General features: G+C 35.0%; 1 protein-coding gene across 1 annotated transcript; it reads right to left on the reverse strand.

The window, feature by feature from the left end:
- Positions 1-1296: 1296 nt before the first annotated feature.
- LOC128554548 (GDP-mannose 4,6 dehydratase-like) lies at positions 1297-26918 on the reverse strand (the record flags this gene model as incomplete). Its single annotated transcript, XM_053535817.1, has 9 exons — positions 26427-26918; positions 20197-20241; positions 15841-15928; positions 14138-14247; positions 12353-12545; positions 7402-7506; positions 4229-4356; positions 2973-3091; positions 1297-1393 (listed from the first exon to the last, which is right to left on the reverse strand). Coding segments are annotated over exons 1-9 (951 nt in total), but the record flags the coding sequence as incomplete, so codon positions are not given.
- Positions 26919-27660: the final 742 nt, after the last annotated feature.

Consider the following 27660-nt stretch of genomic DNA (forward strand, 5'->3'; position numbering starts at 1 on the left):
TACTGACCTAGTTTTTAACCCCACGTGACCCAGTTTCGAACTTGACCTAGATATCATCAAGATGAACATTCTGACCAATTTTCATGAAGATCCGTTGAGAAATATGGCCTCTAGAGAGGTCACAAGGTTTTTCTATTTTTAGACCTAATGACCTAGTTTTTGACCCTACGTGACCCAGTTTCGAACTTGACCTAGATATCATCAAGGTAAACATTCTGACCAAAATTCATGAAGATCTCATGAAAAATATGGCCTCTAGAGAGGTCACAAGGTTTTTCTATTTTTAGACCTACTGACCTAGTTTTTGAACCCACGTGACCCAGTTTCGAACTTGACCTAGATATCATCAAGGTGAACATTCTGACCAATTTTCATGAAGATCTTATGAAATATATGGCCTCTAGAGAGGTCACAAGGTTTTTCTATTTTTAGACCTACTGACCTAGTTTTTGATGGCACGTGACCCAGTTTCGAACTTGACCTAGATATCATCAAGATGAACATTCTGACCAACTTTCATAAAGATCCCATGAAAAATGTGACCTCTAGAGTGGTCACAAGCAAAAGTTTACGGACGCATGGACGCACGGACGGACGACGGACACCGCGCGATCACAAAAGCTCACCTTGTCACTTTGTGACAGGTGAGCTAATAAAAATTTTCATTATCTATTTTAGTAATTTTTATACATCAAACTTGAGCAATGTTTGTACTATTATACTTTTGACCAAATTTAGTGACCCCCGAGACTGTTCTACCCTTGCCTGTGGTCATAGCCATGCCATTTCATTATAAACTGCAAACACATGGGTCAGACAAGTTGATTTTTGCAAATGAAGATGTATTGTAAAAACTGAATATTTTGAACATGCATCATCGAGGTAATAAATAAAGGTTTTTTTTTGACATGCTTGATAATTAAATGTGAAAAATAATGATTTTACATGTAAAAGGATTTTAGTTACTTATCGTCCACTATTGTTATGTTCCACTATTCCTACTAGGGGCTCTGTGGCCGGTGGTTAATGTGGCTGACTTCAAATCACTTGCCTATCCCTGATGTGGGTTCGAGCCTCACTTGAGACATAGAACTCTTCATGTGAGGGAGCCATCCAGCTGGCGTACTAAAGGTCGGTGGTTCTTCCCAGGTGCCTATGATGAAATAAGGCCCGAAGGGGCACGTGGGGTCTTCCTCCACCATGGAAAGCTGGAAAGTTACCATATGACCTGTAACTGTGCCAGTGTGACATTAAACCAAACACACACAAAACAAATTCTTCTAAGGTAGTACTTACCACTTCAGTAGGTCTGTAAAATTTAGGATTTATTCTGACTAGGACATCTCCTGTAGCTTTATCCTTTCCTACTTCATCCTTACCCTCACCTTCCCATCTAAAAATAGAAAGAAACCTCTAATCTATAAATAGAAACAACTAAATATGTACAGACTGGTGCCACTACTTAGTGTCATACTGTAATGTCATAATATGTAGTAAACTGCTGACAATGCAAGACTAAGTTAACTTTCATATTACATTATCAGGGGTGCCAGTCAGGAGTGTGGGGGTGGGGGAGTGTAGGAATGATACAAGTCATCATCAAGTAAATCTAGATAAAAGAAACTGAAAAATAAACAAGAGCTGTCTGTAAGACAGCGCGCTCCACTATTCAGTGATTTGACAGTAAAATGAATTTATGTCTATATATATATATATATATATATATATATATATATATATATATATATATATATATATATATATATATATATATATATATATATAGTACCAAAGTTATGTCCAGAAAACGAAGTTTGTCAAAAAATTTAAGTATGAAAGGGGCATAATTTGGTCAAAAATACAAATCAGGGTTATGGGGATTGTTACCAAACATGCAGATGATGATTATAAAGAGATATTTTTAATTTCAAGACATTATCTTTAAAAGTACCAAAGATATGTCTATAAACGAAGCTTTCGAAAAAATTTAACATGGAAGTATTTCCAAGTATAACAACTTGGTGACCTTGACCTTGGGTATAATGGGCCCAGCCCCTGCACATACTTTGTTTGTATGCTGGACAATGTTTATGTGAAGTTACAGTAACATATAAGCAATAGTAACAAAGATATGACAGAAAAACAAAGCTTGCCGGAAAAACATTAACCTTAAAAATAACCCAAGTATAACACCTTGGTGACCTTTACCTTGGGTGTAATGGGCCGAGTCCCTGCACATTCTTTGTTTTGCTGGACAATGTTTATGTGAAATTACAGTATTTGTTTTTTGTTTTGGTTTTAACGCCGTTTTTCAACAGTATTTCAGTCATTTAACGGCGGACAGTTAACCTAACCAGTGTTCCTGGATTCTGTACCAGTACAAACCTGTTCTCCGCAAGTAACTGCCAACTTCCCCACATGAATTATCAGAGGTGGAGGACTAATGATTTCAGACACAATGTCGTTTATCTAATAGTCACGGAGAACATACGCCCCGCCCGAGGATCGAACTCGCGACCCCGCGATCCGTAGACCAACGCTCTTACCTACTGAGCTAAGCAGGCGGGCTGAAATTACAGTAAGATATAAGTAATAGTAACAAAGATATGACAGAAAAACAAAGGTTGCCGAAAAACTTTAACCTTAAAAATAACCTTGGTGATCTTGAAAGGGGGGTCACCTAAGGATCATTCCTGTGAAGTTTGGTGTAAATCTGCCCAGTGGTTTTGAAGATTTTTTAAGAAACTGTTGACGGATGCACGACGTACATTGAGCGGTCACAAAAGCTCACCATGAGCCTTTGGCTCAAGTGAGCTAAAAATAACCAGCCGCAAATGTTCTAATCAAATCTTTCTAAGGCCTATATTTTTTTATAAGTCTTCATATTAATCAGGTAAAACACATAAAATCTATTGTCTATGAAAAGAATCAATGACCTTGTTTTTGACCCTAGATGATACATTTATACTTACATTATATCTTTACCCACTTTTTTAAAAGCTTTAACAACGAATTCTCTCACACTATGACTTTCATTCATTGATATAACAAAATCTTCAGGTTTCTCTTGTTGTAACATTAACCACATGGCCTGAAAATGACAAAAAAGTATTGAAAATCTAAAATTCCTCAAAATATTATTAATGCCTAAGACAAAAGGGAGCAAACTCTTTCTATACATTCCTAAAAGTTATATACTAAGAAAAGAAACTGGTTTTTGTTTCATAAAAAATTCAGCTACTTCAGATCCATTTTGAAACAGTTTCCAGATATTCACTCTGTCGCTGAACTATTTTCTACAAGACATCCATACATTTACTTCAGGAAAATGAAACGAAAAAGGGGTGTTGAATAGTAGGCAGTGAAATGCAAGTCAACTTAAGTCAGGTACCCTTATATTGCCACATTTCAGAAAGCAGTCCGTAGAATAAACAACCTACTTTCAACTCCAAGGAAACAACTTGAAAACATGCAAATATAAGCATGAAAGTGTCTTATTTAATGTAAAAAACATTCCACTGGTGAAATAATGCCCATCTGGCCCCAGTTTACGTGCAAATGTGCTAAAAATGGGGAAAAATAGGATCTATTCATTATTATTATTAGGGACTTTGTTGACTATCCAATGGAAGCATCTTTTTGATTGAATTACTTTGAATTTTCAGTTTTCAGTTTTATTTTCAATCCAAGGCATATAACATGCATCTGGATACAACAGATCAACACATATAACAGAATGGTCATAAAATTAATATTGTACAATATGTTGTACAAAATAAACATGTCTGACTAAAATGAATTGGACCTACCACACAAAACTGAATCGTATTGCTGGCAGAAGGGAGGTAACCCTAATCCCCTCTGGTATTTTACATGGAGAGTTACCCATCTTGGTTTCAATTATTGAAACAAAAAGAGGTAATTTTGACATGAAAATTTAATGGAACAAGTCTGTGTTTTGTCTCTGACTGCTGGCAGAAGGGAGGTAACCCTAATCCCCTCTGGTATTTTACATGGAGAGTTACCCATCTTGGTTTCAATTATTGAAACAAAAAGAGGTAATTTTGACATGACAATTTAACGGAACAAGTCTATATTTTGTCACTGACTTTTCTGAATTTAGCATAAAGTTGACAGGCAAGAAAGGGGTAGCTGGTCCAGCTATGTAAAACTTAGCACAGTTGGATTTGTGGGTAGGGTGTTATTGTCAAAATACCTAAATACTTACCTCTACATAATCTTTAGCATGGCCCCAATCTCTCATAGAGTCCAGGTTCCCTAACTCTAGTAGCTTTTGCTGACCTAGAGTTATCTTTGCTACAGCCCTTGTTATCTTTCTTGTCACAAATGTCTCTCCTAAAACACACAAATTTGATGCACAATCAACATGGGCTATCAATGGTGAAGAACCATACCCTGATACCTCCCTTAAAAAGAGATGGCAAATTAATCTTTGCATAAAAATGCTAGAAGCAGAAGAAGAATGTCTTATCTTTGTTTAAAAAGGAAATGACGTTTGAAACGCATCAAATTAACACAACAGAATGTGAAACAACAAAGATATATTTCAAGACTTTTAAAACCATTACTTGCACAAGAAATCTGTAACAGTGTCAACTTGAGGCATGGTTATGACCTCAGTGCAAACATGCAGCATTCCAGCTATAAGACCTACATCTTTTCTTGCTTACCCAGGGTGGAAAGACTAAACTTTATTATAAATTTACAGATTTTTTGTCTCAAAAACAGTATGTATTTCACTAATAAATACAAAACCCTGTATTCAAGTCCCAAGAGATATGGAAAAATATTGAACTCCCAACAGTTATGGAAAAATATTCAATCGACAATATTGTAATGATGGCGTCTCGGCATTCTATACATCAAGAAGTTCACTGTTACAAAAAAGTTTTCAACCTTATTCATCTAAAATTGTAGTTTATTCTGGCTGAAATAACACTAGAAAGATGTATGTAATAAAAATATATACAACTAGAGCTATCACTAAAGGTGATTAATGTACCCCCTGCATGCACTGACACAGTACATAGCAATTTGACGCACACAAGACTGCATAATTATGTGGACTGTATGTATACAGTATAGTAACAAAAAACAAAGTCCCATAACTATGCAGAATATTTATCTAAAAGAATGTAACATGCACCATGCACAACTAGGGTTGGTACTGATCACTTGTGTGAAGTTTCATTAAATTGTGTGTAAGGGTTTGGTAGATTAGGCACGCACAAGATTGCATATGCAGACTGTATGTACATAGTATGTTAACAAGAAACAAAGTCCCATAACTCTGCAATTTTTGTCGCTGAAAGAACCTAACATGCCCCATGCACAACTACTGTTGTTACTGATCACTTGTGTGAAGTTTCATTAAATTGTGTCAAGGGGATGAGGAGAGATGGTGCGCACAAGATTGTGTCTATGTATATAGTATAGTAACAAAAAAACAAAGTCCCATAACTCTGCAAATTTTTTTTCTAAAAGAACCTAACATGCCCCATGCACAACTACTGTTGGTACTGATCACTTGTGTGAAGTTTCATTAAATTCTGTCAAGGGGATAAGGAGAGATGGTGCGCACAAGACTGCGTCTACGGACAGACGGACAGACGGCCAGACGGACAGACGGACAGACAGACAGACAGACAACCTGAAACCAGTATACCCCCCCCTTACAACTTTGTTGTCGGGGGGTACAATAATAAAAGGGTCATTAAAACAGAACTTTGACCTGCAATGATGCATTCGGCTCTTGTGTATTTTGCCAGGTAGAATCACACCCACAGCAAGCACCTCATGGGTTCCAGGTTTGGCAAAACCCACTTGAGCCAAATAAAACATTGCAAAAAAGGTCTTGTTATAATAACCCTATTGTTTCAGTAGATGATCATGTTATTTTTTTTTCCTAGAGAAAAGACAAAATACACGTGTGTATTGTGAGGTTACATTATAATGCTATCAACACTGAAAATTTTGCAAATATATTAATGGAAGACAAGAACAAGAGCAGCTCCTTGCAGTGCAGATGCTCATCTGACTTTTTTGTTTCTGTATAATAGAAATATTGTCCTACCCATGGTTTTCTAAGTCCAAAAGGGGCCATAATTCTTGCAAAAAGCAATGCAGAGTTATGGTACTTTCTGTGCAGTGTCAGCTTGTAATGGCGAATAACCGCTCCAAGTTTTAAAGCAATAGCTTTGACCGTTCAGGAGAAAAGTTGACCTAAACGCAAAACTTAACCAAGAAATCTGATATTTTCTAAGTCCAAAAGGGGCCATAATTCTTGCAAAAAGCAAGATGGAGTTATGTTTCTTGATGTACAGGGTCAGCTTATGATGGTGAACAAGTGTTGCAAGTTTCAAAGCAATAGCTTTGATAGTTTAGGAGAAAAGTTTACCTAAACATAAAACTTAACCAAGAAATCTGATATTTTCTAAGGACAAAAGGGGCCATAAATCTTGCAAAAAGCAGGATGGAGTTATGTTTCTTGTTGTACAGGGTCAGCTTATGTTGGTGAACAAGTATTCCAAGTTTCAAAGCAATAGCTTTGATAGTTTAGGAGAAAAGCTGACCTAAACATAAAACTTAACCAGGCAACGCCAACGCCGACGCCGACACCGATCAAGTGATGACAATAACTCATTCCTTTTAAAAAAAATCAGATGAGCTAAAAATGATCTAACATTTCTGTCTTGATAAGATGTGTGTTTTCCTAATCTTCTGGACAGTGCAGGTAAATAAACATTGTTAGCCTCTGTCTAGAGCAAAAGATTATCATATAATAAAAATAAAGTGTAACAGTTACTGTGTATGTAACTAAAGAGCTATGATGACCCTATATTCAATCCCAAACAAGTTTTACAAGAAACATTTCTGCTGAAGAAAACTGGCCTGCAGATTCAGCGGTGAAGATTTTCAAAATTTACCATAGAACCACAAAGATAAGTCTAGATATGCCCATGACAAGGATTTTCTCTTTTTGCTGGTACTTTTCTGTTGGTTTTTTTTTTTTTTTTTTTTTTTTTTAGACAAATCAAGATAGCTTTTAATAATTCTTAAAGAGGGTGACCCAAAGACATTTTTGTGAAACTATTTTAAAAGCGGACTAGGGTTTTCGAAGAAGGTCATCTCTCTTTTATTCTATTATGAGCTCTGGCAATAATGATCTTCTCACAAATCGAAATAACTTGAACAATACTGTAGAAAATCATGACACCAGACGGAACACTGACTGTGATTACAATTAATTTACAGCTAACCCAAAGCATTTTGTGCTCTGGTTACCAGCTAATAAATATTGTTCTCATAAATGTGCACAACTTTTCTGCTGCAAAACGTGTGCATTTTCATCAATACAGATCTGATTACTTATAACATTACCTCTTCTGGGACTCTCATGATTGAAGAGTATACCATTACATGCAAACATATTGTATGCCTCTCTGTAATTGATAACGATCCAGTAAGCGTATACCTTTGCCACACCTAGACGGAAAAAAAAGAACATGTAAATCAATTTGTTATCTGATGTAAGTATGCGTACCATAAGCATTACCATTATATAAATAACACAGTCTAGTAGGCTAGTGACTTTGGTGTTATTATTTTTTAAAGGCTGACAATATTCCATATCACACAAGGGCCTGTGTTATTTGTTGTATTATAGCATGTGTCGAGATAATTACTGGTACCAAACACGAAAAAGTATAATATTAAGAATCTTCAACAGTAATGTCTGTGTTTTCTTCATGACAGAGTATAATAGGAAGGGTTCATAACTTTTTGGTAGGACTCATTGTTTTTGAAAAAAATACTGATAATTGCAAGTACCATGAAAAGTTTCTACATTTTGCTTTTCCCCCCAAAGACATGAATTCATCTATTTTAAAGACCACAAGTTTCTAGATTAAACAATTTCAGATATTTTAAACACCATAGACCACAGCTGCCAAATAAAGGCCACTTTTTGTTCACTTTTCCATGCATGGTTTAATAGTGAATACAAATTTTAACTACTTGAGTGGATTTTGTTTTGTATACTGCTGCAACTATGACCTTATACTGCTGGAAACACAAAATTCAAATGATAATGCTCTCACACGCGAACTGCAGATCAATTCTAATATCTGTATGTAAATATAGTTTGTAAAGAACAAGAAAGTATAGTGTATCTGAATTTATCCAATAAAATACATTTACAGTATGAGAAACATCTGTTCATGCAGATGGCAAGTTAATCTTAATATAAAATTACCACTTCTTCTTGTAAATATAGAATATCTGAACCTACATAACTGGGAGACTTGAATTTCCAGTTATAAAAAAATTAAGATCTGTCTTCAAGGTTATAAAACTGAGTCTGAGGACCGGTCTCTGAATGCAGTATTCTCATTGGTCAACTGAATCCTAGGTTATAGACTAAGTTTGGAGACTACTGTAAAAGCAGAATTTTTGCGGGTGTTTAATTTTCACTATATTTGCGAGGTCCCTCACCTCGCAAACATTAATCCTCGCGTAAATATTAACCATTAGTATAATGCAAATCAAGGCAATCTCATCATGTGAAACAGCCATATTTACAAGAGCTGTCTGTAAGACAGCCAATGCTTGACTATTCGAGTTTTTGTCCCAGAAGCAGGAATATTACCCTAAATCTTAAAATATCTATAGAGTTTCAATCCAGTATCTGCATTAGTTTTGGCGATAGTAACTTGCATGCAAAACTTTAACCAGGATGTTCTAAGTCCAAAAGGGGGCATAATTTAGTCAAAATACATGTCAGAGTTATGGGACTTGACCCAGTGAGGTAAGTAATAGACCTAGAAAAAGAAAAAAGAAATTTCAAAGCTATATGCCTTTAAATGATTGCTATATGTACTTGCATGCAAAACTTTAACCAGGACTTTCTAAGTCCAAAACGGAGCATAATTTGGCCAAAATGCATGTCAGAGTTATCACCTAGTTTTATAACCCTGAAGACACATATGAAGTTTCAATTCAATATCTGCATCAGGTTTGGAGATAGTAACTTGCATGCAAAACTATAACCAGGATTTTCTAAGTCCAAAAGAGGGCATAATTTGAACAAAATACATGTCAGAAATATGGAGCTTCACTAAGTGAGGTTAGTAAAAGAAACAAGAGCTGTCACAGGAGACAGCGCGCTCGACTATTTCGATGCTGGATAGTGAAACTGGGCACATCAGAGGAAACTAGAGCTGTCACTGGAGTGTTTAATGACTCCAATTGTGGATGAAGATATTGCACAATAGCCTGTGTCTATGTCAAAAATATCAACTTAAAGTAATAAGAGAGGTAAAGATAAAATGTATTAAAACACTATATAAGTATATCCTAAGCAAAAAGGGGCATAATTCATTAAATATTGGTGCCAGAGTTATGCAGATTGTGTCATATAGTGTGGGTGATGATGTTGAACAACTATTTTAAGTCTGAATCAAATCCATTCAGTAATAACAGAGACAGAGTGAAAGTGCATCAAAACTTTAACCTAAACTTCTAAGTAAAAAGGGGGAATAATTAATGAAAAATTGGTGCCAGAGTTATGCACCCTGCATCATATGGTGTGGGTGATGATGTTGAACAACTATTTTAAGTTTGAATCAAATCCATTCAGTAATAACAGAGACAGAGTGAAAGTGCATCAAAACTTTAACCTAAAATTCTAAGTAAAAAGGGGAAATAATTAATGAAAAATTGGTCCCAGAGTTATGCACCTTGTGTCATATGATAAGGGTAATGATATTGAACAATTGTTTAAGTTTGAATCAGATCCATTCAGTAATAACAGAGATAGAGTGAAAGTGCATAAAACTTTAACCTGAAATTCTAAGTAAAAAGGGGAATAATTCATGAAAAATTGTGCCTGAGTTATGCATCTTGTGTCATATGATGTGGGTGATGATGCTAAACAACTATTTTAAGTTTGAATCAAATCCATTCAGTAATAACAGAGGTAGAGTGAAAGTACACCAAAACTTTAACCTGAAATTCTAAGTAAAAAGGGGGAATAATTCATGAAAAAATGGTGCCAGAAGTATGCACCTTGTGTTATAAGATGTGGGTGATGATGTTGAATAACTACTTTAAGTTTGAATCAAATCCATTTAGTAATAACAGAGATAGAGTGAAAGTGCATCAAAACTTTAACCTGAAAATCTAAGTGAAAAGGGGGGATAATTCATGAAATATTGGTGCCAGAGTTATGGCCCTTATGTCAGATGATGTGGATGATGATGAGGAATAAGTATTTCAAGTTTGAATCAAATCCATCAAGTAATTACAGAGATAAGTTGAAAAAAAGAGAAAGTGCACCAAAACTTTAACCAAGGTGGGGACGCGGAGAGACGCAGACGCCGACGCCGGGGCGATTAGGATAGCTTTCCTTATACTTCGTATAGTCGAGCTAAAAACTAGAGTTGTCACAGAAGTGATGAATTATACCCCCACAATATGGCCTTGTCACAGAACTAAGCCAATGTCAAAGCTGAACTTACTTGACCTTTGACCTACTGACCTCAAAATCAATAGAGGTCATCTGCTGGTCATGATCAACCTCCCAATGAAGTTTCAAGATCCTTGGCCTAAGCGTTCTCAAGTTATTGTCCGAAAAAGGTTTAAATGTTCCAGGTCACTCTGACCTTTGACCTTTGGAACTCAAAATCATTACAGGTCATCTGCTGGTCATGACATACATCCCTATTAAGTTTCGTGATCCTAGTCCTAAGCATTCTGAAGTTATTGTCCGAAAACAGTTAAAATGTTCCAGGTCACTGTGACCTTGACCTTTGACCTACTAACCTCAAAATAATAAGGAGTCATCTGCTGGTCCTAACCAACCTCCCTATCAATTTTCATGATCCTAGGCCCAAGCATTCTCAAGTTAACATCCGGAAACCGTTTAACTTTTTCGTATTATTGTGACCTTGACCTTTGATCTAAAAGTCGAACATGACCTGTATTGAATCATGTTACACCTGTGTACAAAAATTTATGATCCTAGACCCAAGCGTTCTCAAGTTATCATCCCGAAACCGTTTAACTGTTCTGAGTCACTGTGACCTTGACCTTTGACCTACTGATCTCAAAGTAGGACTTGACCTGTATTTCATAATGTTACACCTGTGTAACATTTATGATCCTAGGCCCAAGCGTTCTCAAGTTATCATCCGGAAACCATTTAACTGTTCCGAGTTACTGTGACCTTGACCTTTGACCTACAGACCTCAAAGTCGAACTTGACCTGTATTTTATGATGTTACACCTATGTACCAAAAATTATTTAAATCGGTCATGCCTTTCATGAGTTATCATCCAGAAACCGTTTTACTGTTCGGGGTCACTGTGACCTTGACCATTGACCTACTAACCCCAAATTCAAATCTGATCTGTAATTTCTGATGTTGCACCTGTGTACCAAAAATTATTTAAATCAGTCAAGCCTTTCAAGAGTTATCATCCGGAAACCATGGAAACCAACGGACCGACCAACCGACCGACCGACCGCCAAGCTCAGTCCTATATACCACCCCCAAACAAGTTTCAATGCTATATGCCTTTAAATGATAGCATGCAAAACTTTAACCAAAGTGTGATGCCGACGCCAGGGTGAGCAGAACTTCTTTGAATAGTCAAGCTAAAACGGGCTATGTTTAGTGTTTCCATAGTAACTATAAGATAGTGTAATTTTAAGACAAACAGAACAAACCACATAATTGTTTCATTTAGAACGATATGATAACTTTTGTGTTTGCAGTTTGTTTAATTAATGTAACATACATAGACATCTCTGCCCCTGGATAAAGATTGCATGTGAAGCCGTCCTTGTTACAGGTATAGAGTTGTCAACCTTTACAGGTAATTAGAGGTGTTAAAACATCCGTACAATTAATACAGACTGATCTTTAGACAGTCTTCAGTTAATGCTTTATGATGTGTAACTTTTATTACACCAGACTTATTAAAAACCCGAAACAAGCAGATTTGCTTTTTTACAATTTCGTGAATTTAAAACCTCCCGAATATTATTTAACGTTTAAAATTCCAAAATTAATTAATTCTGACCCAGCAAAAACATGTGCTTTTACAGCAATGAAAAAACTTCAGTACCTGACTGACTGTTTCTTACAGTACCTGACTGACTGTTTCTTACAGTACCTGACTGACTGTTTCTTACAGTACCTGACTGACTGTTTCTTAGCCCAAATTTATAATGACTATACAGCATTCTTAAGACTGCTCTTCAAACTCTGTTTTATAATTCTGGGGTCAGGTATTGGAAAAATGAAGCAAGTTACAAAGTAAATTTTACCGTATGGAGATCTTGGATAAAATTGTGTGGTTTCTTTCTGCGGGATTTCTTGAACTTTTCCAAACATTTCACTTGTTGATGCCTGGTAGAACTTCACCTGGTCTGACATACCACAAGTCCTGATTGCATCAAGTAGTCGTAACGTACCTAGAGCATCTACGTTTGCTGTGTACTCTGCTAACTCAAAGGATACCTGTAAAAGTTAAAAGACTTGAGCATGTCAAAGTTTGCAGTAATAAGTTATGAATACCCTCTCCCATAAGTGGAGTCCTTGACAGTGTGTTGGCTTTAAGGTTTAGAGTATGGTCTTTGTCTGTCACCAAGATCTTGATGGTTCTGACCTGACATACTTGTAACACATCTCATCATGATTAACATAACAAGAGCACCGCCCTGCGGGTGCTGACGCTCATCTGATTTTTATGTATAATAGAAAAATTGTCCTACCCATGGTTTTCTAAGTCCAAAAAGGGCCATAATTCTTGCAAAAAGCAGGATGGAGTTATGTTTCTTGATGTACAGAGTCAGCTTATGATGGTGAACAACTGTTGCAAGTTTCAAAGCAATAACTTTGATAGTTTAGGAAAAAGGTTTACCTAAACATAAAACTTAACCAATAAATGATTTTTTCCAAGTCCAAAAGGGGCCATAATTCTTGCAAAAAGCAGGACAGAGTTATGTTTCTTGCTGTACAGGGTCAGCTATTGATGGTGAACAAGTGTTGCAAGTTTCAAAGCAATATCTTTGATAGTTTAGGAGAAAAGCTGACCTAAACATAAAACTTAACCAGGCAACGCCGACGCTGACACCGATCAAGTGATGACAATAACTCATTTTTCAAAAAATCAGATGAGCTAAAAATGTGTGTAAAGTACAGCTGGAAGACCTCAAATTGTTTAAATGCAGTTGCTATGAAAGTGCTTTGGACTTACAAACTACCTTATTTACTAATGGAAGTTTGATTACTCTATGCCTCCCTTGGGGAACATAAAAACGTGTAGCTATGACGAACAAGAGCTATGACAGAGAAATGTGTACTATGGTTTGGAACACACATACAAATTTTGATATGGCAGTGACATCCTATCCACTACCTACCTGGCTCTGTAATCTATAAATAAGCAAAAAATGAAAAGCTGCAGTATATAAAGTTATCATTAATCTATAATATTGCATTTTTGAATCAAAAGCTTGTTTTGGTTCATATAACTTGATTGATTCATACAATCTTGTATATAGAGAGAATTTTATTCACAGTAACAGCTGGTGACATTATATCAAATCAGCATTAACTATTGTTTTATATTTGATTTAAACAATAAACCATATATATTTACATTATTGACTGGTGTTTTCGTTTGATTGGCCTGGCCACAAGGTAACTGGAGACCAGTCTATAAATATTAAGTTTCCACTATTCAATAATCAAGACTGTACTTGAAACAGCCAATCATATCCTAGTTTGCAAGATACAGACATAGCTAAGAATGCAACCGCAGTTACCAGACTGGTCACAAAATAACCTTGAACCCTGCTGTTACCATGACAGCAGACTGTGATCCAGTCACAAGATACAGCAATAGAGAGTTCAATACCACTACTCCTCCATCAAACTTTTTTTTCATGTACATTCCTGTGTACGAGTGCTTTCCATTCTTCATACAAAAGAACCTCATCCTCTGGGTAACTAGGAGCAATTTAAATTTAAAACACACACATGCAGATGCACACATGTGCCCCGCCCCCCACCCCAATGCAACCACACACACTTTTTCCGTACCATACCTTGACATGACTTTGAGCTCCTAGATTATATATCTCTGAAGGTCGTACTTGACTTATAATCTTCACTAAACAAGTGCTGTCTGTTAGGTCACCATAATGTAAATGCATAGCTGAAATAGAAATAATTGAATAAAGTTTACTTTAAAACCATAACAAAGCAAAAATAAAGTTCCTTAAAATCATCATAAAATGTAAATAAAATGTCAGCTTGCATTCTGAATCTTTCTCAAATACAATTTTGTAAAATCGTTATAACTATCTGTTTCCGGCCAGTTTAGCTCAGTAGGAAGAGGACAGACCCATAGATTGCTTGGTTGTGAGTTTGATTCCCAAGTGAGGCATACATAGTCAAACCTGTGTTCAGCAACCAGTCAAAGAAAAAGTTCAAACTGGTTGTTTATGACAGGTGACCACTTAACACAGGTAGTGATTTTCAGAAGTACGAATATTTTCTGTGGAAAGTATAATATACATCTATAAAATGTGGCCAAAGTGTCAATAATGTTCTATGGGATTTCTGAATGGAAAATATTTCTCGAATTTTAAGACAAACAAAAACAAAAAGGTACAACTGATTCCATCATTTTGACTACAAGTTAGAATAGAGTAGAAAAAAATATTGTCTGACCATTAAATGAGAAGATGCATTTGGCAAGAAAAAAAAACAGTGGCTGCTGACACCCACATAGAACTGGTGGCTACCGATATTTAATGCAGTAATTTGAAGGAAATTTTTCAGGGAGAATTCAAATTTGACCTGGAAGTGTGACCCTGACCTTGAACTAAGTGACCTGGGTCACAGGCTCTGCACATTGTACTGATGAGGTAAACAACTGATGCTGGTACATGTATTATGAAAATCTTTCAAATGGAGCAGACACAAACTTAAGCTATCTGACATTTGACCTCAAAGTATGACCTTGATCTTGGACCTAGTGACCTGCTTTGTCCATTCTGCATGTCGTCTTGATGAGGTTAACAACTGATAATAGTTCAATGAAAATCTTCTAAGAGGTTAGTGACATTAAGTTATGTTATGTGACCTTTAACCTCGAAGTGTAACCTTTCACTTTAAACCTCGTGACCTAGGTTGTGTTCTTTGCACATCATCTCGGTCAGGTAAACAAATGATTTTAGTTTTATGAAAATCTTCCAAACTATTTAGAAGAAATTCAGTTTTAAGACGCAGTGAAAATTATGGTCATACTATTGCCTTTCCAGTTTAACCTATGGGACCCCAATTGCCATTATGTCAATCATGTGCAAGCAAATTTGACAAGCTAGCTAAATACTTTCTTTGCATTACAAGGCCAGAAGCTATGATGGAAAGTTTGTTCTGTTGGGTTTCAAGTCACATGGTCACATGGACACAAAATGTAGGTCATACGGAGACTTTATCATCTTTTTTAATGTGGAGAAGGATGACACATGTTTTAGAACTGGCACCTTGGTAGTACCATCAACTTTCCATAAGCCAGCTTGATGGCTTCCACACATCAAAAAAACCTACACTCCAAGCAAGATTCAAACCCACACCACAAGGAGCAAGTAATTCAAAGACAGCAACCTTAAATATTGAGCCATGGAGGCACTGTCAGTGAGAGTGATTCAAATTTAGCAGTCCTATGACCACTAACCTAGGCAAACAGCCATTCTAGAAGGATATTTCCCTAATCAATGGAAATGTAATACAGTTAACTTACATCCGCCACTGTGTGCTGCCTTGTTGGTATATAAATGTTCTATTCTTCCTGTGTTAAATGAACTTGACCTTCTTATAATACCATGTACCTGAAAGACAAGATGGAATATTTTATACTACAGTTACATCACACTGGTTATTCGGGTACCTACTCGTGTGAGCGATACCGCCCTCGTGTGATTAATGTACATGTTTGTGAACAGGAAATTCACACCTATAACAGATAATTATTCCGTATTTTACTGAAGATTTGAAAAGTTTTAGTATTAAATGTGTAAGATCATACCTTAACTATATCCATTTGAAATATCTACCTCATATGATCTGAATAACTGTGAAAAAAAATACGTTTTTTGTCGCGGAAATGAAGATATTTTAAGGCGATGGTATATATTTTCACGATTAATGGTATTATTTCGGATTATATTAGGAATCTTTTGTTAGGAAAATGAAAAGCAGGCATTCTGTGTATTAGCCATTGCTTTCATTTCACAAAAACTTGAAGCACAGTAAAATTAGCTCGATTTTTTCGAAGACAGTGTCTAGAAAATAAGATACCTCTGACGATGTACCATGGTACCATCCTCGTTGTTTCTGTCAATCCAGCGGATACCATCCTCGTTATTGAAATGAACATTACATTGACGCAGACCCCTTTTCTAAAATTTAGCGATAATATGCAATGACCAGCTAGGATGAAGATAAAACTTTCGTCTTTTATACCCACCAGCTACTGTAAGCAGCCTATCCGAAGAAAAACTTCTCACATAATTTCTTCAAGTTCGATTTCAAGATCCATCTACATAGACACATTCTTAGGTGCATTTTCAATTGAAAGTTTGCGACCGTACGTTTTGTCTTGTTATTTAAGTTGTTATTGGGTACAAAATGTTTGCAACAAAAACAAAAATTAAATTTGTTCAGAAATGATATGATTTTTGTCAAATATTGCGATCGACCCACGTTTAACTTCGTTTTGAGGAATAAAGCCAGTTATTCGGTCGAAAATGTGCTTCGTTTGAGTAGTCGAAAGAAGTCAATAGTAAACAGATCCTTATTTCGCCATTTTTTGTGCGAAACTTCGTGTAGAACAAGTGCATTAATCACACCTTTTTATTGCTGGAATACATAATGCATGAAATGAGATAAGATATATGTTTATACACTTCACATACAAGTTTTGCAGATCGAAACCGAAAATAGGGGGTTTATTGTGCGGACAGGAGCATATACGCGCGATTTTAGGGTAGCAGACCACAACTGACCGGCATTTTACTAGGAACTATTCAGCTCCCTCTTTATTTTTATCGTTACTTTAACTTATGATAGAACTTTCATGAAAAATAGGTGTTGGAAAAAGTGATGTTCTATTAAGGTCGGTAAAGAGGGCATGAAGTTTAGAAGGCAATTCAAGCCCCGAGCAATTTGCTTATCATCCAACTGTTGAAAGCAGAGCTATAATGGTGGGAAATGAAAAAAAAAGAGAAAGCGACAAGAAATTTTGCTTGTTCTTGGTAACCATTTGTACATTATTTCAAAGTTATTACAGCTCGTCTGATACTTAAACTTTAACAAAATATAATCTTACCTGTCTTAGAGTCTGTTGCTAATTCTGTATTGCAAATGGTGATTATGAATCTAAAGGCAGTAAGTTAAAGTATAAAAAACCAATCTGCTCTTATATAGTGCCATTGTAGTTTACAAGAAAGCGTTTGATTCTGTCGATCGTATGTGTTTATAGAATAAATTAATACAGCATAGCATTGATGGGAAAGTCTTTAAGGCTGTTTAGTATGCAATATATGATAAAGCCAAATCTTGTGTAAAGAGTAGCCAAAGTCTATCAAATTATTACCAATAGATATTATAATTAGAAACAGAATATTGAACTACTGGTGTACAATTAATTAAATGGTAAACAAGAAAAGATAAACTGTACACTTTACAGTTTCATGTATAGACTCCATCAGCAAAATGTAAATTATTGTTCTTGGATTTCATATGTAAAAGAATCTTTAGAACAACTTGGATCTGCTGAATTCTGGTTAATCAGTCAGTACTTTCACCAGTGTATTTCCGCAATATTCTTAATTTAGAATGTCCCTACATTGATTTGGACAGAGCACAGGAGTCTGAAATTCTATCAATAAGACCACAGAAGTCTATCTTTACAAAAAATACCCCCTATATATATAAAATATAGGGGGTATTTTTTGTAAAGATAGACTTCTATGGTCTTATTGATAGAATTTCAGACTCCTGTGGACAGAGCAAAATATATACCAAATGACTTTCAACCAACTGTTAAATGTAATGTCATTTCAACGTTTATTTCAGAGTAATGATAGTACTCGTTTTAAGTTAGCATTGTTTGTACAGAAACTACTTCAAATTTTTAGGTAGGGACAGGTTTTTGTCACTGGCAGTTATTTGCTGGCCAGTTAAAACAATGTTTTCAACCTGGTAAATTCTAAATGTACACCATCTTCTATTTTTTAGCTTACAAAATATTTGTATTAGATCTATTATGACCGATATGATACCCAGACTTCCATATCTGCTTCTGTTTCTTCAGTTAGTCACCTGTAAGACACTTATACAGTAGTGTATATTGTATGCACTTGTAAACAAGTCACCTAATTAGCACTACCTTAATGGAGGGTGCGCCTATGAACAGAGGCGAATATTACAAGATACGATAAAAGGCAGATTTATGAAGCCGGAGCATTTCCCTAAACGAATACATGCCCAAAGAAAAGGTCCACTTTCCCTTTCAAGAAGAAAAAATGGTCTTTACATAAGCACTTTTGCTCGGTGTGCGACAAATTTGGTCGTTTTCATTATGAGACTGAAGGAGAAAAAGAAGAACTTCAAGAAGGAAAGATGATAGAATGCGTAGAATAGAGGGTGGGTGTGAGGGAAGATTTAATCTTGGTGAAATACTGCTAACACGGTCCACTCCCATTCTTTACATCTTTAAAGTTAAAATTCTAATCAAATAGATCGACTAAATGTCGGGTATCACATTTCCAGTTCTTATTTCCAGATCCTCAAAGCAATTACCTTCAATTGCGTTTATTTAGTGTACCGTATGCGAAAGCATTCGCTGCGGGGAGTTTTATAAATGTTCACTGACATAACGAGGACGGTACCCATGTGCAAACGGGTAGGTATCTTTGTTTATTTTCACCCATCGTCAGAGGTACCATCAAAAACAGCAACAGGATGCATATAATTGAAAGTTTATCAACAAAAAGAACTTGCAGGTACATGATTCAAATGTTTTGTAGTTGAGTATGTATAGTTCTACCAAGGTGAGTGGCAAATTCAGTTATCTCAACTTTGAAATAAGAAAATTACGTCTCAAAACGTCAAAATACGTACTTTTCGCTACATTTCTTCAAATTTTATAGTCATATCAATATTATTGAGGACTGATATTTTCACCAGCGCGAATTAATGCATTGCCTCGGACGAATCTGTCTTTAAAATGTTCAACATTCTTAAATATGTGTCATACGTTGGTATTGTTTTTATATACCCTAAACAACCTACATGTACATTAATCACACGAGGGTGGTACCGCTCACACGAGTAGGTACCCGAATAACCAGTGTGTACATGCCTCCAGATTAATGTACCTATCAAACAAAAAAAAGTCATCACTTTAACCTTTAGCCTGCTGCTGGCAAGTGATTTATGTCCGTGCAGGTCTGCACTGTTCGCTATTCATAGCCTTGAATTAAAATCACTTCTACATAAAAGATGCCCTGCCAAGGCTCAGAACTGACAATATGTTATGCAGAAAAAATATTCAATTGGAAACTGACACAGTAAAAAACTGACTCAAGTACCAATGGCACAGCACTCTGGTTCCCTGTCTTTTCTTGTATTTTCCATATTTGGTTGCCCAAAACCATAGATAACTTGAGAATTCTTAGTATTCATCCCCTTGTCACCTTAACCCTTACATTGCTAAATTTCTGTAATGAACTTGTCCGTCTTTCAATTTGGACAGTACCATTAACTGTGAAAAGGGGTGTTTACCAAAAGGATACGGAGTGAATAGTGAACAGTGCAGATGTGCATGGATGTGCAGGCCGATCATGATCTACACTGGTTGCAAAGACGGAATCAATGTTGTCCAGCATCATAAAGGTTAAGTGATGTGTGTTTTTTCTGTATGATTGTATCCATCCATGTCAAACAAAAGGGATAACAATTTAATGGAAAGTTTAACATCACTCAACATAGTTTTCTAATATAGCCAGTGAATGTATGCAACGTCATGCTCTTCTTGATTTTAATTTGAACCTATATCATTAAATTCTAAAAGAAAGAATCGTAACACTCTTACCTCGTAACCTTTCTTGATCAGTAACTCTGCCAAATATGATCCATCCTGCAAAGTGAGAAAATAATTGTCATTAATCAAACATTTCAAGGACTTACTTTTGTTTATACTAATTTATTTGAGCTCAATTGTGATGAAAGCTTAAAGCTTATTTGAACCACTGAGTCCGCTTCCTGGAAAAACCAGGTTGAGCAGCCTACACCTTAACCATTATACCACTGCTCCCGCTAAAGGCTAATATAAAATAAGTAAGGGCTTATGTTAAGCTTATACATGTATGAAGCTTTAAGATGACAATTAGGCTAAACATCACAGAAACTGACATTTATTTGCAAAGAAGTGTATTCTCCTGATATAGCTTTGCCGATCTACTTGTACATTGTGTATATTTTAAATTATTTGCTTAAAACAGAATGAAAATTGTAGTCGCACTTCGTTCTTTATAGTATATTTCTCGATTCAAATTATTTTACTTAATCGAGAATTTCATAACGTTATGCAGCAAGAAATAAAACAAGAGCTGTCCGTAAGACAGCCAAGCTCGACTATTCGAAATATTGTCCCAGAAGCAGGAAAATATTACCCAAAAAGGTTAAATATCAAAAGAGTTTTAAGTTCAAAAGGGGGCATAATTTGACCAAAATGCATATCAGTTATGGGACTTGCTGCTATCAACTAGTTTTATAACCCCGAAGGCACATGTGAAGTTTCAATTCAATATCTGCATTAGTTTTGGAGATAGAAACTTGCATGTAAAACTTTAACCAGAATTTTCAAATTCCAAAAGGGGGCATAATTTGCCCAAAATACATGCCAGAGTTATGGGACTTGACCCAGTGAGGTTGGTATTTGATCTAGAAAAAGAAAAAAATAAGTTTCAAATCTATATGCCTTTTAGTAATTGCCGTATGTACTTGCACGCAAAACTTTAACCAGGATTTTCTAAGTCCAAAAAGGGGAATAATTTGCTCAAAATACATGTAAGAGTTATGGGACTTGATCCAGTGAGGTTAGTAATTGATCTAGAAAAAGAAAAAATAAGTTTCAAATCTGTATGCCTTTTAGAAAAAGCTGTATGTACTTGCACGCAAAACTTTAACCAGAATTTTCTAAGTCCAAAAGGGGGCATAATTTGGCCAAAATGAAGGTCAGAGTTATGGGACTTGCTGCTATCAACTAGTTTTATAACCCCGAAGATACATGTGAAGTTTCAATTCAATATCTGCATTAGTTTTGGAGATAATAACTTGCATGTAAAACATTAACCAAAATTTTCTAAGTCTAAAAGGGGGCATAATTTGCTCAAAATACATGTCAGAGTTATGGGACTTGACCCAGTGAGGTTGGTAATTGATCTAGAAAAAGAAAAAATAAGTTTCAAATCTATATGCCTTTTAGAAATAGCTGTATGTACTTGCACGCAACACTTTAACCAGAATTTTCTAAGTCCAAAAGGGGGCATAATTTGGCCAAAATGAAGGTCAGAGTTATGGGACTTGCTGCTATCAACTAGTTTTATAACCCCGAAGACACATGTGAAGTTTCAATTCAATATCTGCATTAGTTTTGGAGATAGTAACTTGCATGTAAAACTTCAACCAAAATTTTCTAAGTCCAAAAGGGGGCATAATTTGCTCAAAATACATGTCAGAGTTATGGGACTTGACCCAGAGAGGTTGGTAATTGACCTAGAAAAAGAAAAAATAAGTTTCAAAGCTATATGCCTTTAATTGATGGCTGTATGTACTTGCATGCAAAAACTTAACCAAGGTGTGACGCCGACGCCGACGCCAGGGTGAGTAGAATAGCTAGACTATTCTTCGAATAGTCGAGCTAATAAAATGGAACTTTATGTCCTGTGCATCTTTCTAATGTCACAACACGTCTGACGTCATGTTCGTTTTTGTGCGTCTGTTTCCCATGCTGAGATTAAAAATTGTTGCAAAATGCATATCTCAACGTAATTAAGCATTAAATAAAGAAAAAATTTGTTTGTTCTTCGTGAATATAGAATATCTCACCTCAAAGTGAGAAAATCTTTAATATTTTCACTCGCGCTATGCACTCATGAAAATATTTGAACAGAACTTTCAACACCCCCATGTATTTCATACCAAAATGAAAACTACAAAACCATTATTCATTCCTTAAAGAGTGGCCAGTTTGGAACAATGCAGATTCCCTGCATTTGCTTATATGCACTACAATATAAAGTAGCTGATTTTCTGCCAAGTATGGAGGAGGTGAGTCACCAAGACACAACACAGTATCACAACACTGCAACAAATAAGCTATTTTGACAATTTGTCACATCTTCGATGTCTGTCAGCATGTAACTTGATATATTTCATGAGAAATAATGACAAAATTTTAATGCAGTTTGACTTGGCAAATTTACTTTGATGTAAACATATAAACAAATCTACACCCTAGTCAACCACAATAAAATTGCTACAACTGGTACATATGACTTGTAATACTGCATTTATGAATTGCACGTATTCATATATATTTCAACGCTTCAATGAACTTTCTAATCTCCAACTGCTTTTCTGATAATCATGATGATTTAGTTCGATTTTTGACATCATATCAACTTTATGTAAATTACACTATCACGGCTATGCCATTAGAATATTTTCATATAGACTACGATTTCTGAAAACGTGCTTTGAAAAGAAATTTAACGGCAGATGAACATAGTTACTGATTGTAACGAAATAGATCTACTCACAATAAAATATATAGGTGTGTAGCCTACAGATATGGGCGAAATATATTATCATGCATATTATGACTTCAATAATTTTTATAATCTTTTTGATGAAAGGTGTGGTAAAAATTATTCACTTCACTTGAATCTGACCAAACAAATTATTCATTCATACGATGTCGCAACTTGATTTCACTACTGAAGGCGGACATGTCATGATATAATCTGTAGATATAGAAATATTTACAAGGATGTTACTTTCATCAATATTAGTACAAATCAAAGTGACACATAAATTTAAAACTTTCAAGAAATAAAAAAAACATTAATCTCAAATAATGTGCAAACCAAACAGTGAAAACTTTCTTATTTCTCACTCTGACCCACAAATTAAAAAAATTAAAACATGAATGAAAAAAACATTATCTCCATTAGTATGAACAACTTAAGTGTGATAACTTTCATATTTCTCAATAATGTGAAAAAGTATGCTCAGATTATGCAACTGAAAAATAAAACTGACTTGAAAATAACCAAATCTACATAAATAAGAACAAGACCAATTAAGGCTTTAAAAATATTATTTTTTGTGTGTTTAGATAGATATAAAACCAAATTGTTACACTTCTTACAAAAATAAGTTGTTTTCTTTCCAGAATATCAGAAAACCAAAATAAACATCAGGCTATTGATCTTTTCAACATCTAAACTGAACTGCCAAAAACCTGCCCATATTAACCCTTACCATGCTGGAAACGACTGATTCTGCCTCTGCGACCAGTGTAGATCATGATCAGCCTGCACATCCGTGCAGTCTGATCATGATCTGCACTGTTCACTATTCAGTTAATGGTACTGTCCAAACTGGAAGAGGGACAAGTTCATTATAGAAATTTAGCATGGTTAGGGTTAAATTGTAATTCACCTTCTGATCGAAGAAATCAGTTTTAGCTATAATACAATGCTATTTTTGAAATCTGAAATTGAACTTGGAGAAATAAATTATAAATAATAATTCTAACAACTTCTTTAAACATAAAATTATCAACGTTTCAGGCCTGTTGAAACTTAGGTCATCTGTCGCACTCCATACACTCACATTAATATAATTTACACTGTACAAATATAAAATCCTGATCTATCTTAAGTGTTTAATATTACATACCTGACAATTATTATTGTATACAGAGTAAAAAAAACGTTTACAAATTTAAGGTGATTAAGTAGAAGAGTGAGCCTGACTTTAAAGACAGCCTAAGGTGGGGGAATCTGATGTCACGTAGTGTTGCCATTAAATGCAACAAGTATTGCCATGATGGTCCTCTATCTACCTACTGATCAACTAATGACTTTCCATGACCCATTATGAACAACAACTGTACCAAACCTAGACTTCATAAAGACAAACATTCTGACCAAGTGTCATGTAGATCAGGCCACCAGTTCAATATTATAAGTACAGTGAACTTACTGGGAATAAGGAAATGTTTGTCCATTCTGATTGGTCAGTCATGTAAACAAACCCAAGAAGTGATTTTTTTTTCAAAATAGAATTTTTTTACTGCATTTACAGTATTTGATTAAACATTTTAACAAAATTTTCTACATTTTAAGTGTATCATTTTATGTACAACGAAACAGGGGGTCATCTCATTTACACAAAAGTTACTTAAATAAAGTCTCACTATTCATATGTTTTTCGTCTGATATTTTGGTGGAACTAAGATAATTCTTGAAAGAAATGTGATTAGATATACTGGTTTCAATTTATGGAAGGCCGTACACGCTATAATGTTATAATGGAAGTCTGTGAGAAAACAATTGGTGGTCTCTAACCTAGAGAATATTGCCTCTGTACTGTAAACAAGGTTTTCTATGATTTGACATTCTGAATATGCTTTTGATCCAGATTAAAGTTTTGAAATTGACTTAGATTTCATTTATTTATACAGTTTTTTGTTGCTTTTTTGGGGTTTTTTGATGTGTTTATCGTCCCACCAACAAAGTTGTAGGTCATATTTATAGCAAACTTCCAGCTTTTCATGCAGGTGCCCCTCCAGACATTATTTCATCACAGTGGGAAACTTGGATAAAACCACCGACCTTCCATAAGCCAGCTTGATGGCTTTCTCACATGAAGAATTCTGATTTAAGTCAGAGACCTTATAACCACTCAGCTACAGAGGCCCCTTATTTATAAAGATTATTCAACTCAGATTTAATGTAAATCAGGTAAAAATATACGGCCTATACGGTATTAACTAAGTTTTTATATATTTAACTTGATCAAGTGACCTAGTCTTTACCCCTAGATGACCCAGTTTCAGAATTTACCTATACTTTGTAGACACAAATATTCTGACTATTACGTTTCAAGTAGATAAGACAGAAAATCAATCTGACTAAAGTACTTATCTTCTAAACGAAGATCTGAGAACGACCCATTCACATTCGTCTTCTGTATATTTTGGATTTCCAATACTGCTATTTTTATTTTCGCAAATCTATTTTTGTTTGAACCAATCGGACCACTTGTTCGAATGTCAGAGTAAGAAAAATTTGCAGTTAATCCAGGGCTCGAACCCGGGGCCTCTCGCTTACAGAGCAGGTGCTCTACCGACTGAGCTAACCGCCTATCTGATATCTTTCGACATAAAAATTGTTGATATCAAAAACCAAGGCTTTTTAAAGCTTGCAGAATGTTGTAAGTTAGCTTTTCATTAGCTAGCGGGAGGGCTGTCAGAACGAGGCCATCAATAGCTCGTTGTCAGATCCTATGCGTAGCGTAATAGGAGATGTACTTTAGTCAGATTGGACAGAAAATGTAACTGGTTTTGAAGAAGAAAAATGTATGCTGCCCAAAGGATTAAATTTTAATCAAAGGGCCTTAACTCTGTGAAAAATAATCCTGTAAAACTGTAATATACCTGTATAATATGCCACTGATAATTGCTATGTTTCATTCAAAGCTAACCAATAGTATAAGGGTAGTCCAGGTAACTTTCACTAAGAAAAGAAAATGGCCATATATGCATTACTCTGAAATAAATGACTTATTACATGATGCCAATGATATGCACAACTAAACCAACAACTGATGTGGCATTTTGTATTAGATGTGCTGAAAAGAGTTTTTAATTTTCAGCCAGAACATCTATGTAGACTAAAAGGGCCATAACTCAATGAACTCAATGGAAAACAATCCAACTAAAATAAGTAAAATATGCACAAAAGGGTTTCCTTCAAATACCACAAACAAAATACTAGTAGGAGACATATTCTGGGAAAAAAATTACAAAGAAATACCATTAAAGGGGCAATTTCTATTAAATAAATACACCAGTCCTGTTATCTAAGAAGAACCTGCCAAAGATATGCAGAACTGAACTTCACACCAATCATTGTTGTAAAATTTACTGAAAATCTGACAAATGGTGCACAGATGCGCAGACAGGATTTTGCGACTCCCAGACAGACTTATAAATATAAAATAAAAACAATACGCTCGTCATATACATACCTGTCCTGTAAGACCCGTAATCAAAGCAATTTTTCTATCATCCATTTCTTTTTGTCCACAAGACATTTTTTCTCACTTAAGTTTCTTTTTAAATCAATTTGAATCAATCAATCTGACATAGAGTTTAGTCCAGGAACTTTATAAAGTTATCAGCTGTACTTGTATATGGTAGCACTGATGAAAATGAGAATGCTTGTACACTTATATATAATCAACTGACAGTCCTATTGTTATCCTATATCGTTCCGTGTATTCCTTTCTTTATCTATAAATATTAATAGAAACTCCAATAAAATCAATTAATCCAACATCTGTTCATATAATGTTTTTTTCCATATGTAAATATGTGTTTTTCAATACATAAATGTACGCCAGTTTCAACTTGTATATATTTATTGATCCTATTCAGTTTGCACAAGATATGAGATATGATTTATATTACAAAAAAAAATATCTCAAAACAGAGCCTATTTTAACATAAAACTTCACATGTAGAGGTATTTATTTATCACCATCAGTTTGCATTAGATATAAATTATAATATCATTTCTACAACAAAAATCACAGAAACATGTCAATTTGAACATGAAATTGACACGTATTATACCTGAGGACAAATTTTCATATTCTGTCAAAAACGGTAATTACACCCCTAATACAAGTTTGTTCGTCATTACTGTAAACTCAAGATCTAACAACATGCATGACTGATAACTTATAGAATTTTGCAGTTTATTTTACCTTAAACTAGATTTTTACCTCTTAGTCTTACAGATAACAGCTCATTTTTAACTACGAGAGTACCTTTAACGACTTAAAATAAGAAATGTCAAAGATTGTGTTAGTGTGCCTGAAAGCTTCAAATTATATATAAAATTTAAAGAATTTATTCAGCTCATTTGAAAATGTATATGTTCACGTATTGATAAAATTATCACTGCAGTTATCAGACATTGTGAATCTATTGGACAGACATTTAGTCAGACAAATGTATCATTTTTGTGTCTGAGGGTCACTTATAATTCCATACATTTTAGGCAAAAATTAATTTCACTCAAAAATAAAAAAAAAGTGAGTACTCTGAAAGTGACTAGCGGTAAGAACTTAAACAAGATTTCTGCAAGATATTCTTATAAATAACCAAAAATATTGTGCAGAAGGTAGTAAACTGTTGCAACGCTTTTGAAATAATGCAGAAAATTTGCATTCTTCTTGCATCTTTACAACATCTAAC

The sequence above is a fragment of the Mercenaria mercenaria genome, unplaced genomic scaffold (genome assembly GCF_021730395.1).
Source record: "Mercenaria mercenaria strain notata unplaced genomic scaffold, MADL_Memer_1 contig_518, whole genome shotgun sequence".
NCBI lineage: Eukaryota > Metazoa > Mollusca > Bivalvia > Venerida > Veneridae > Mercenaria > Mercenaria mercenaria.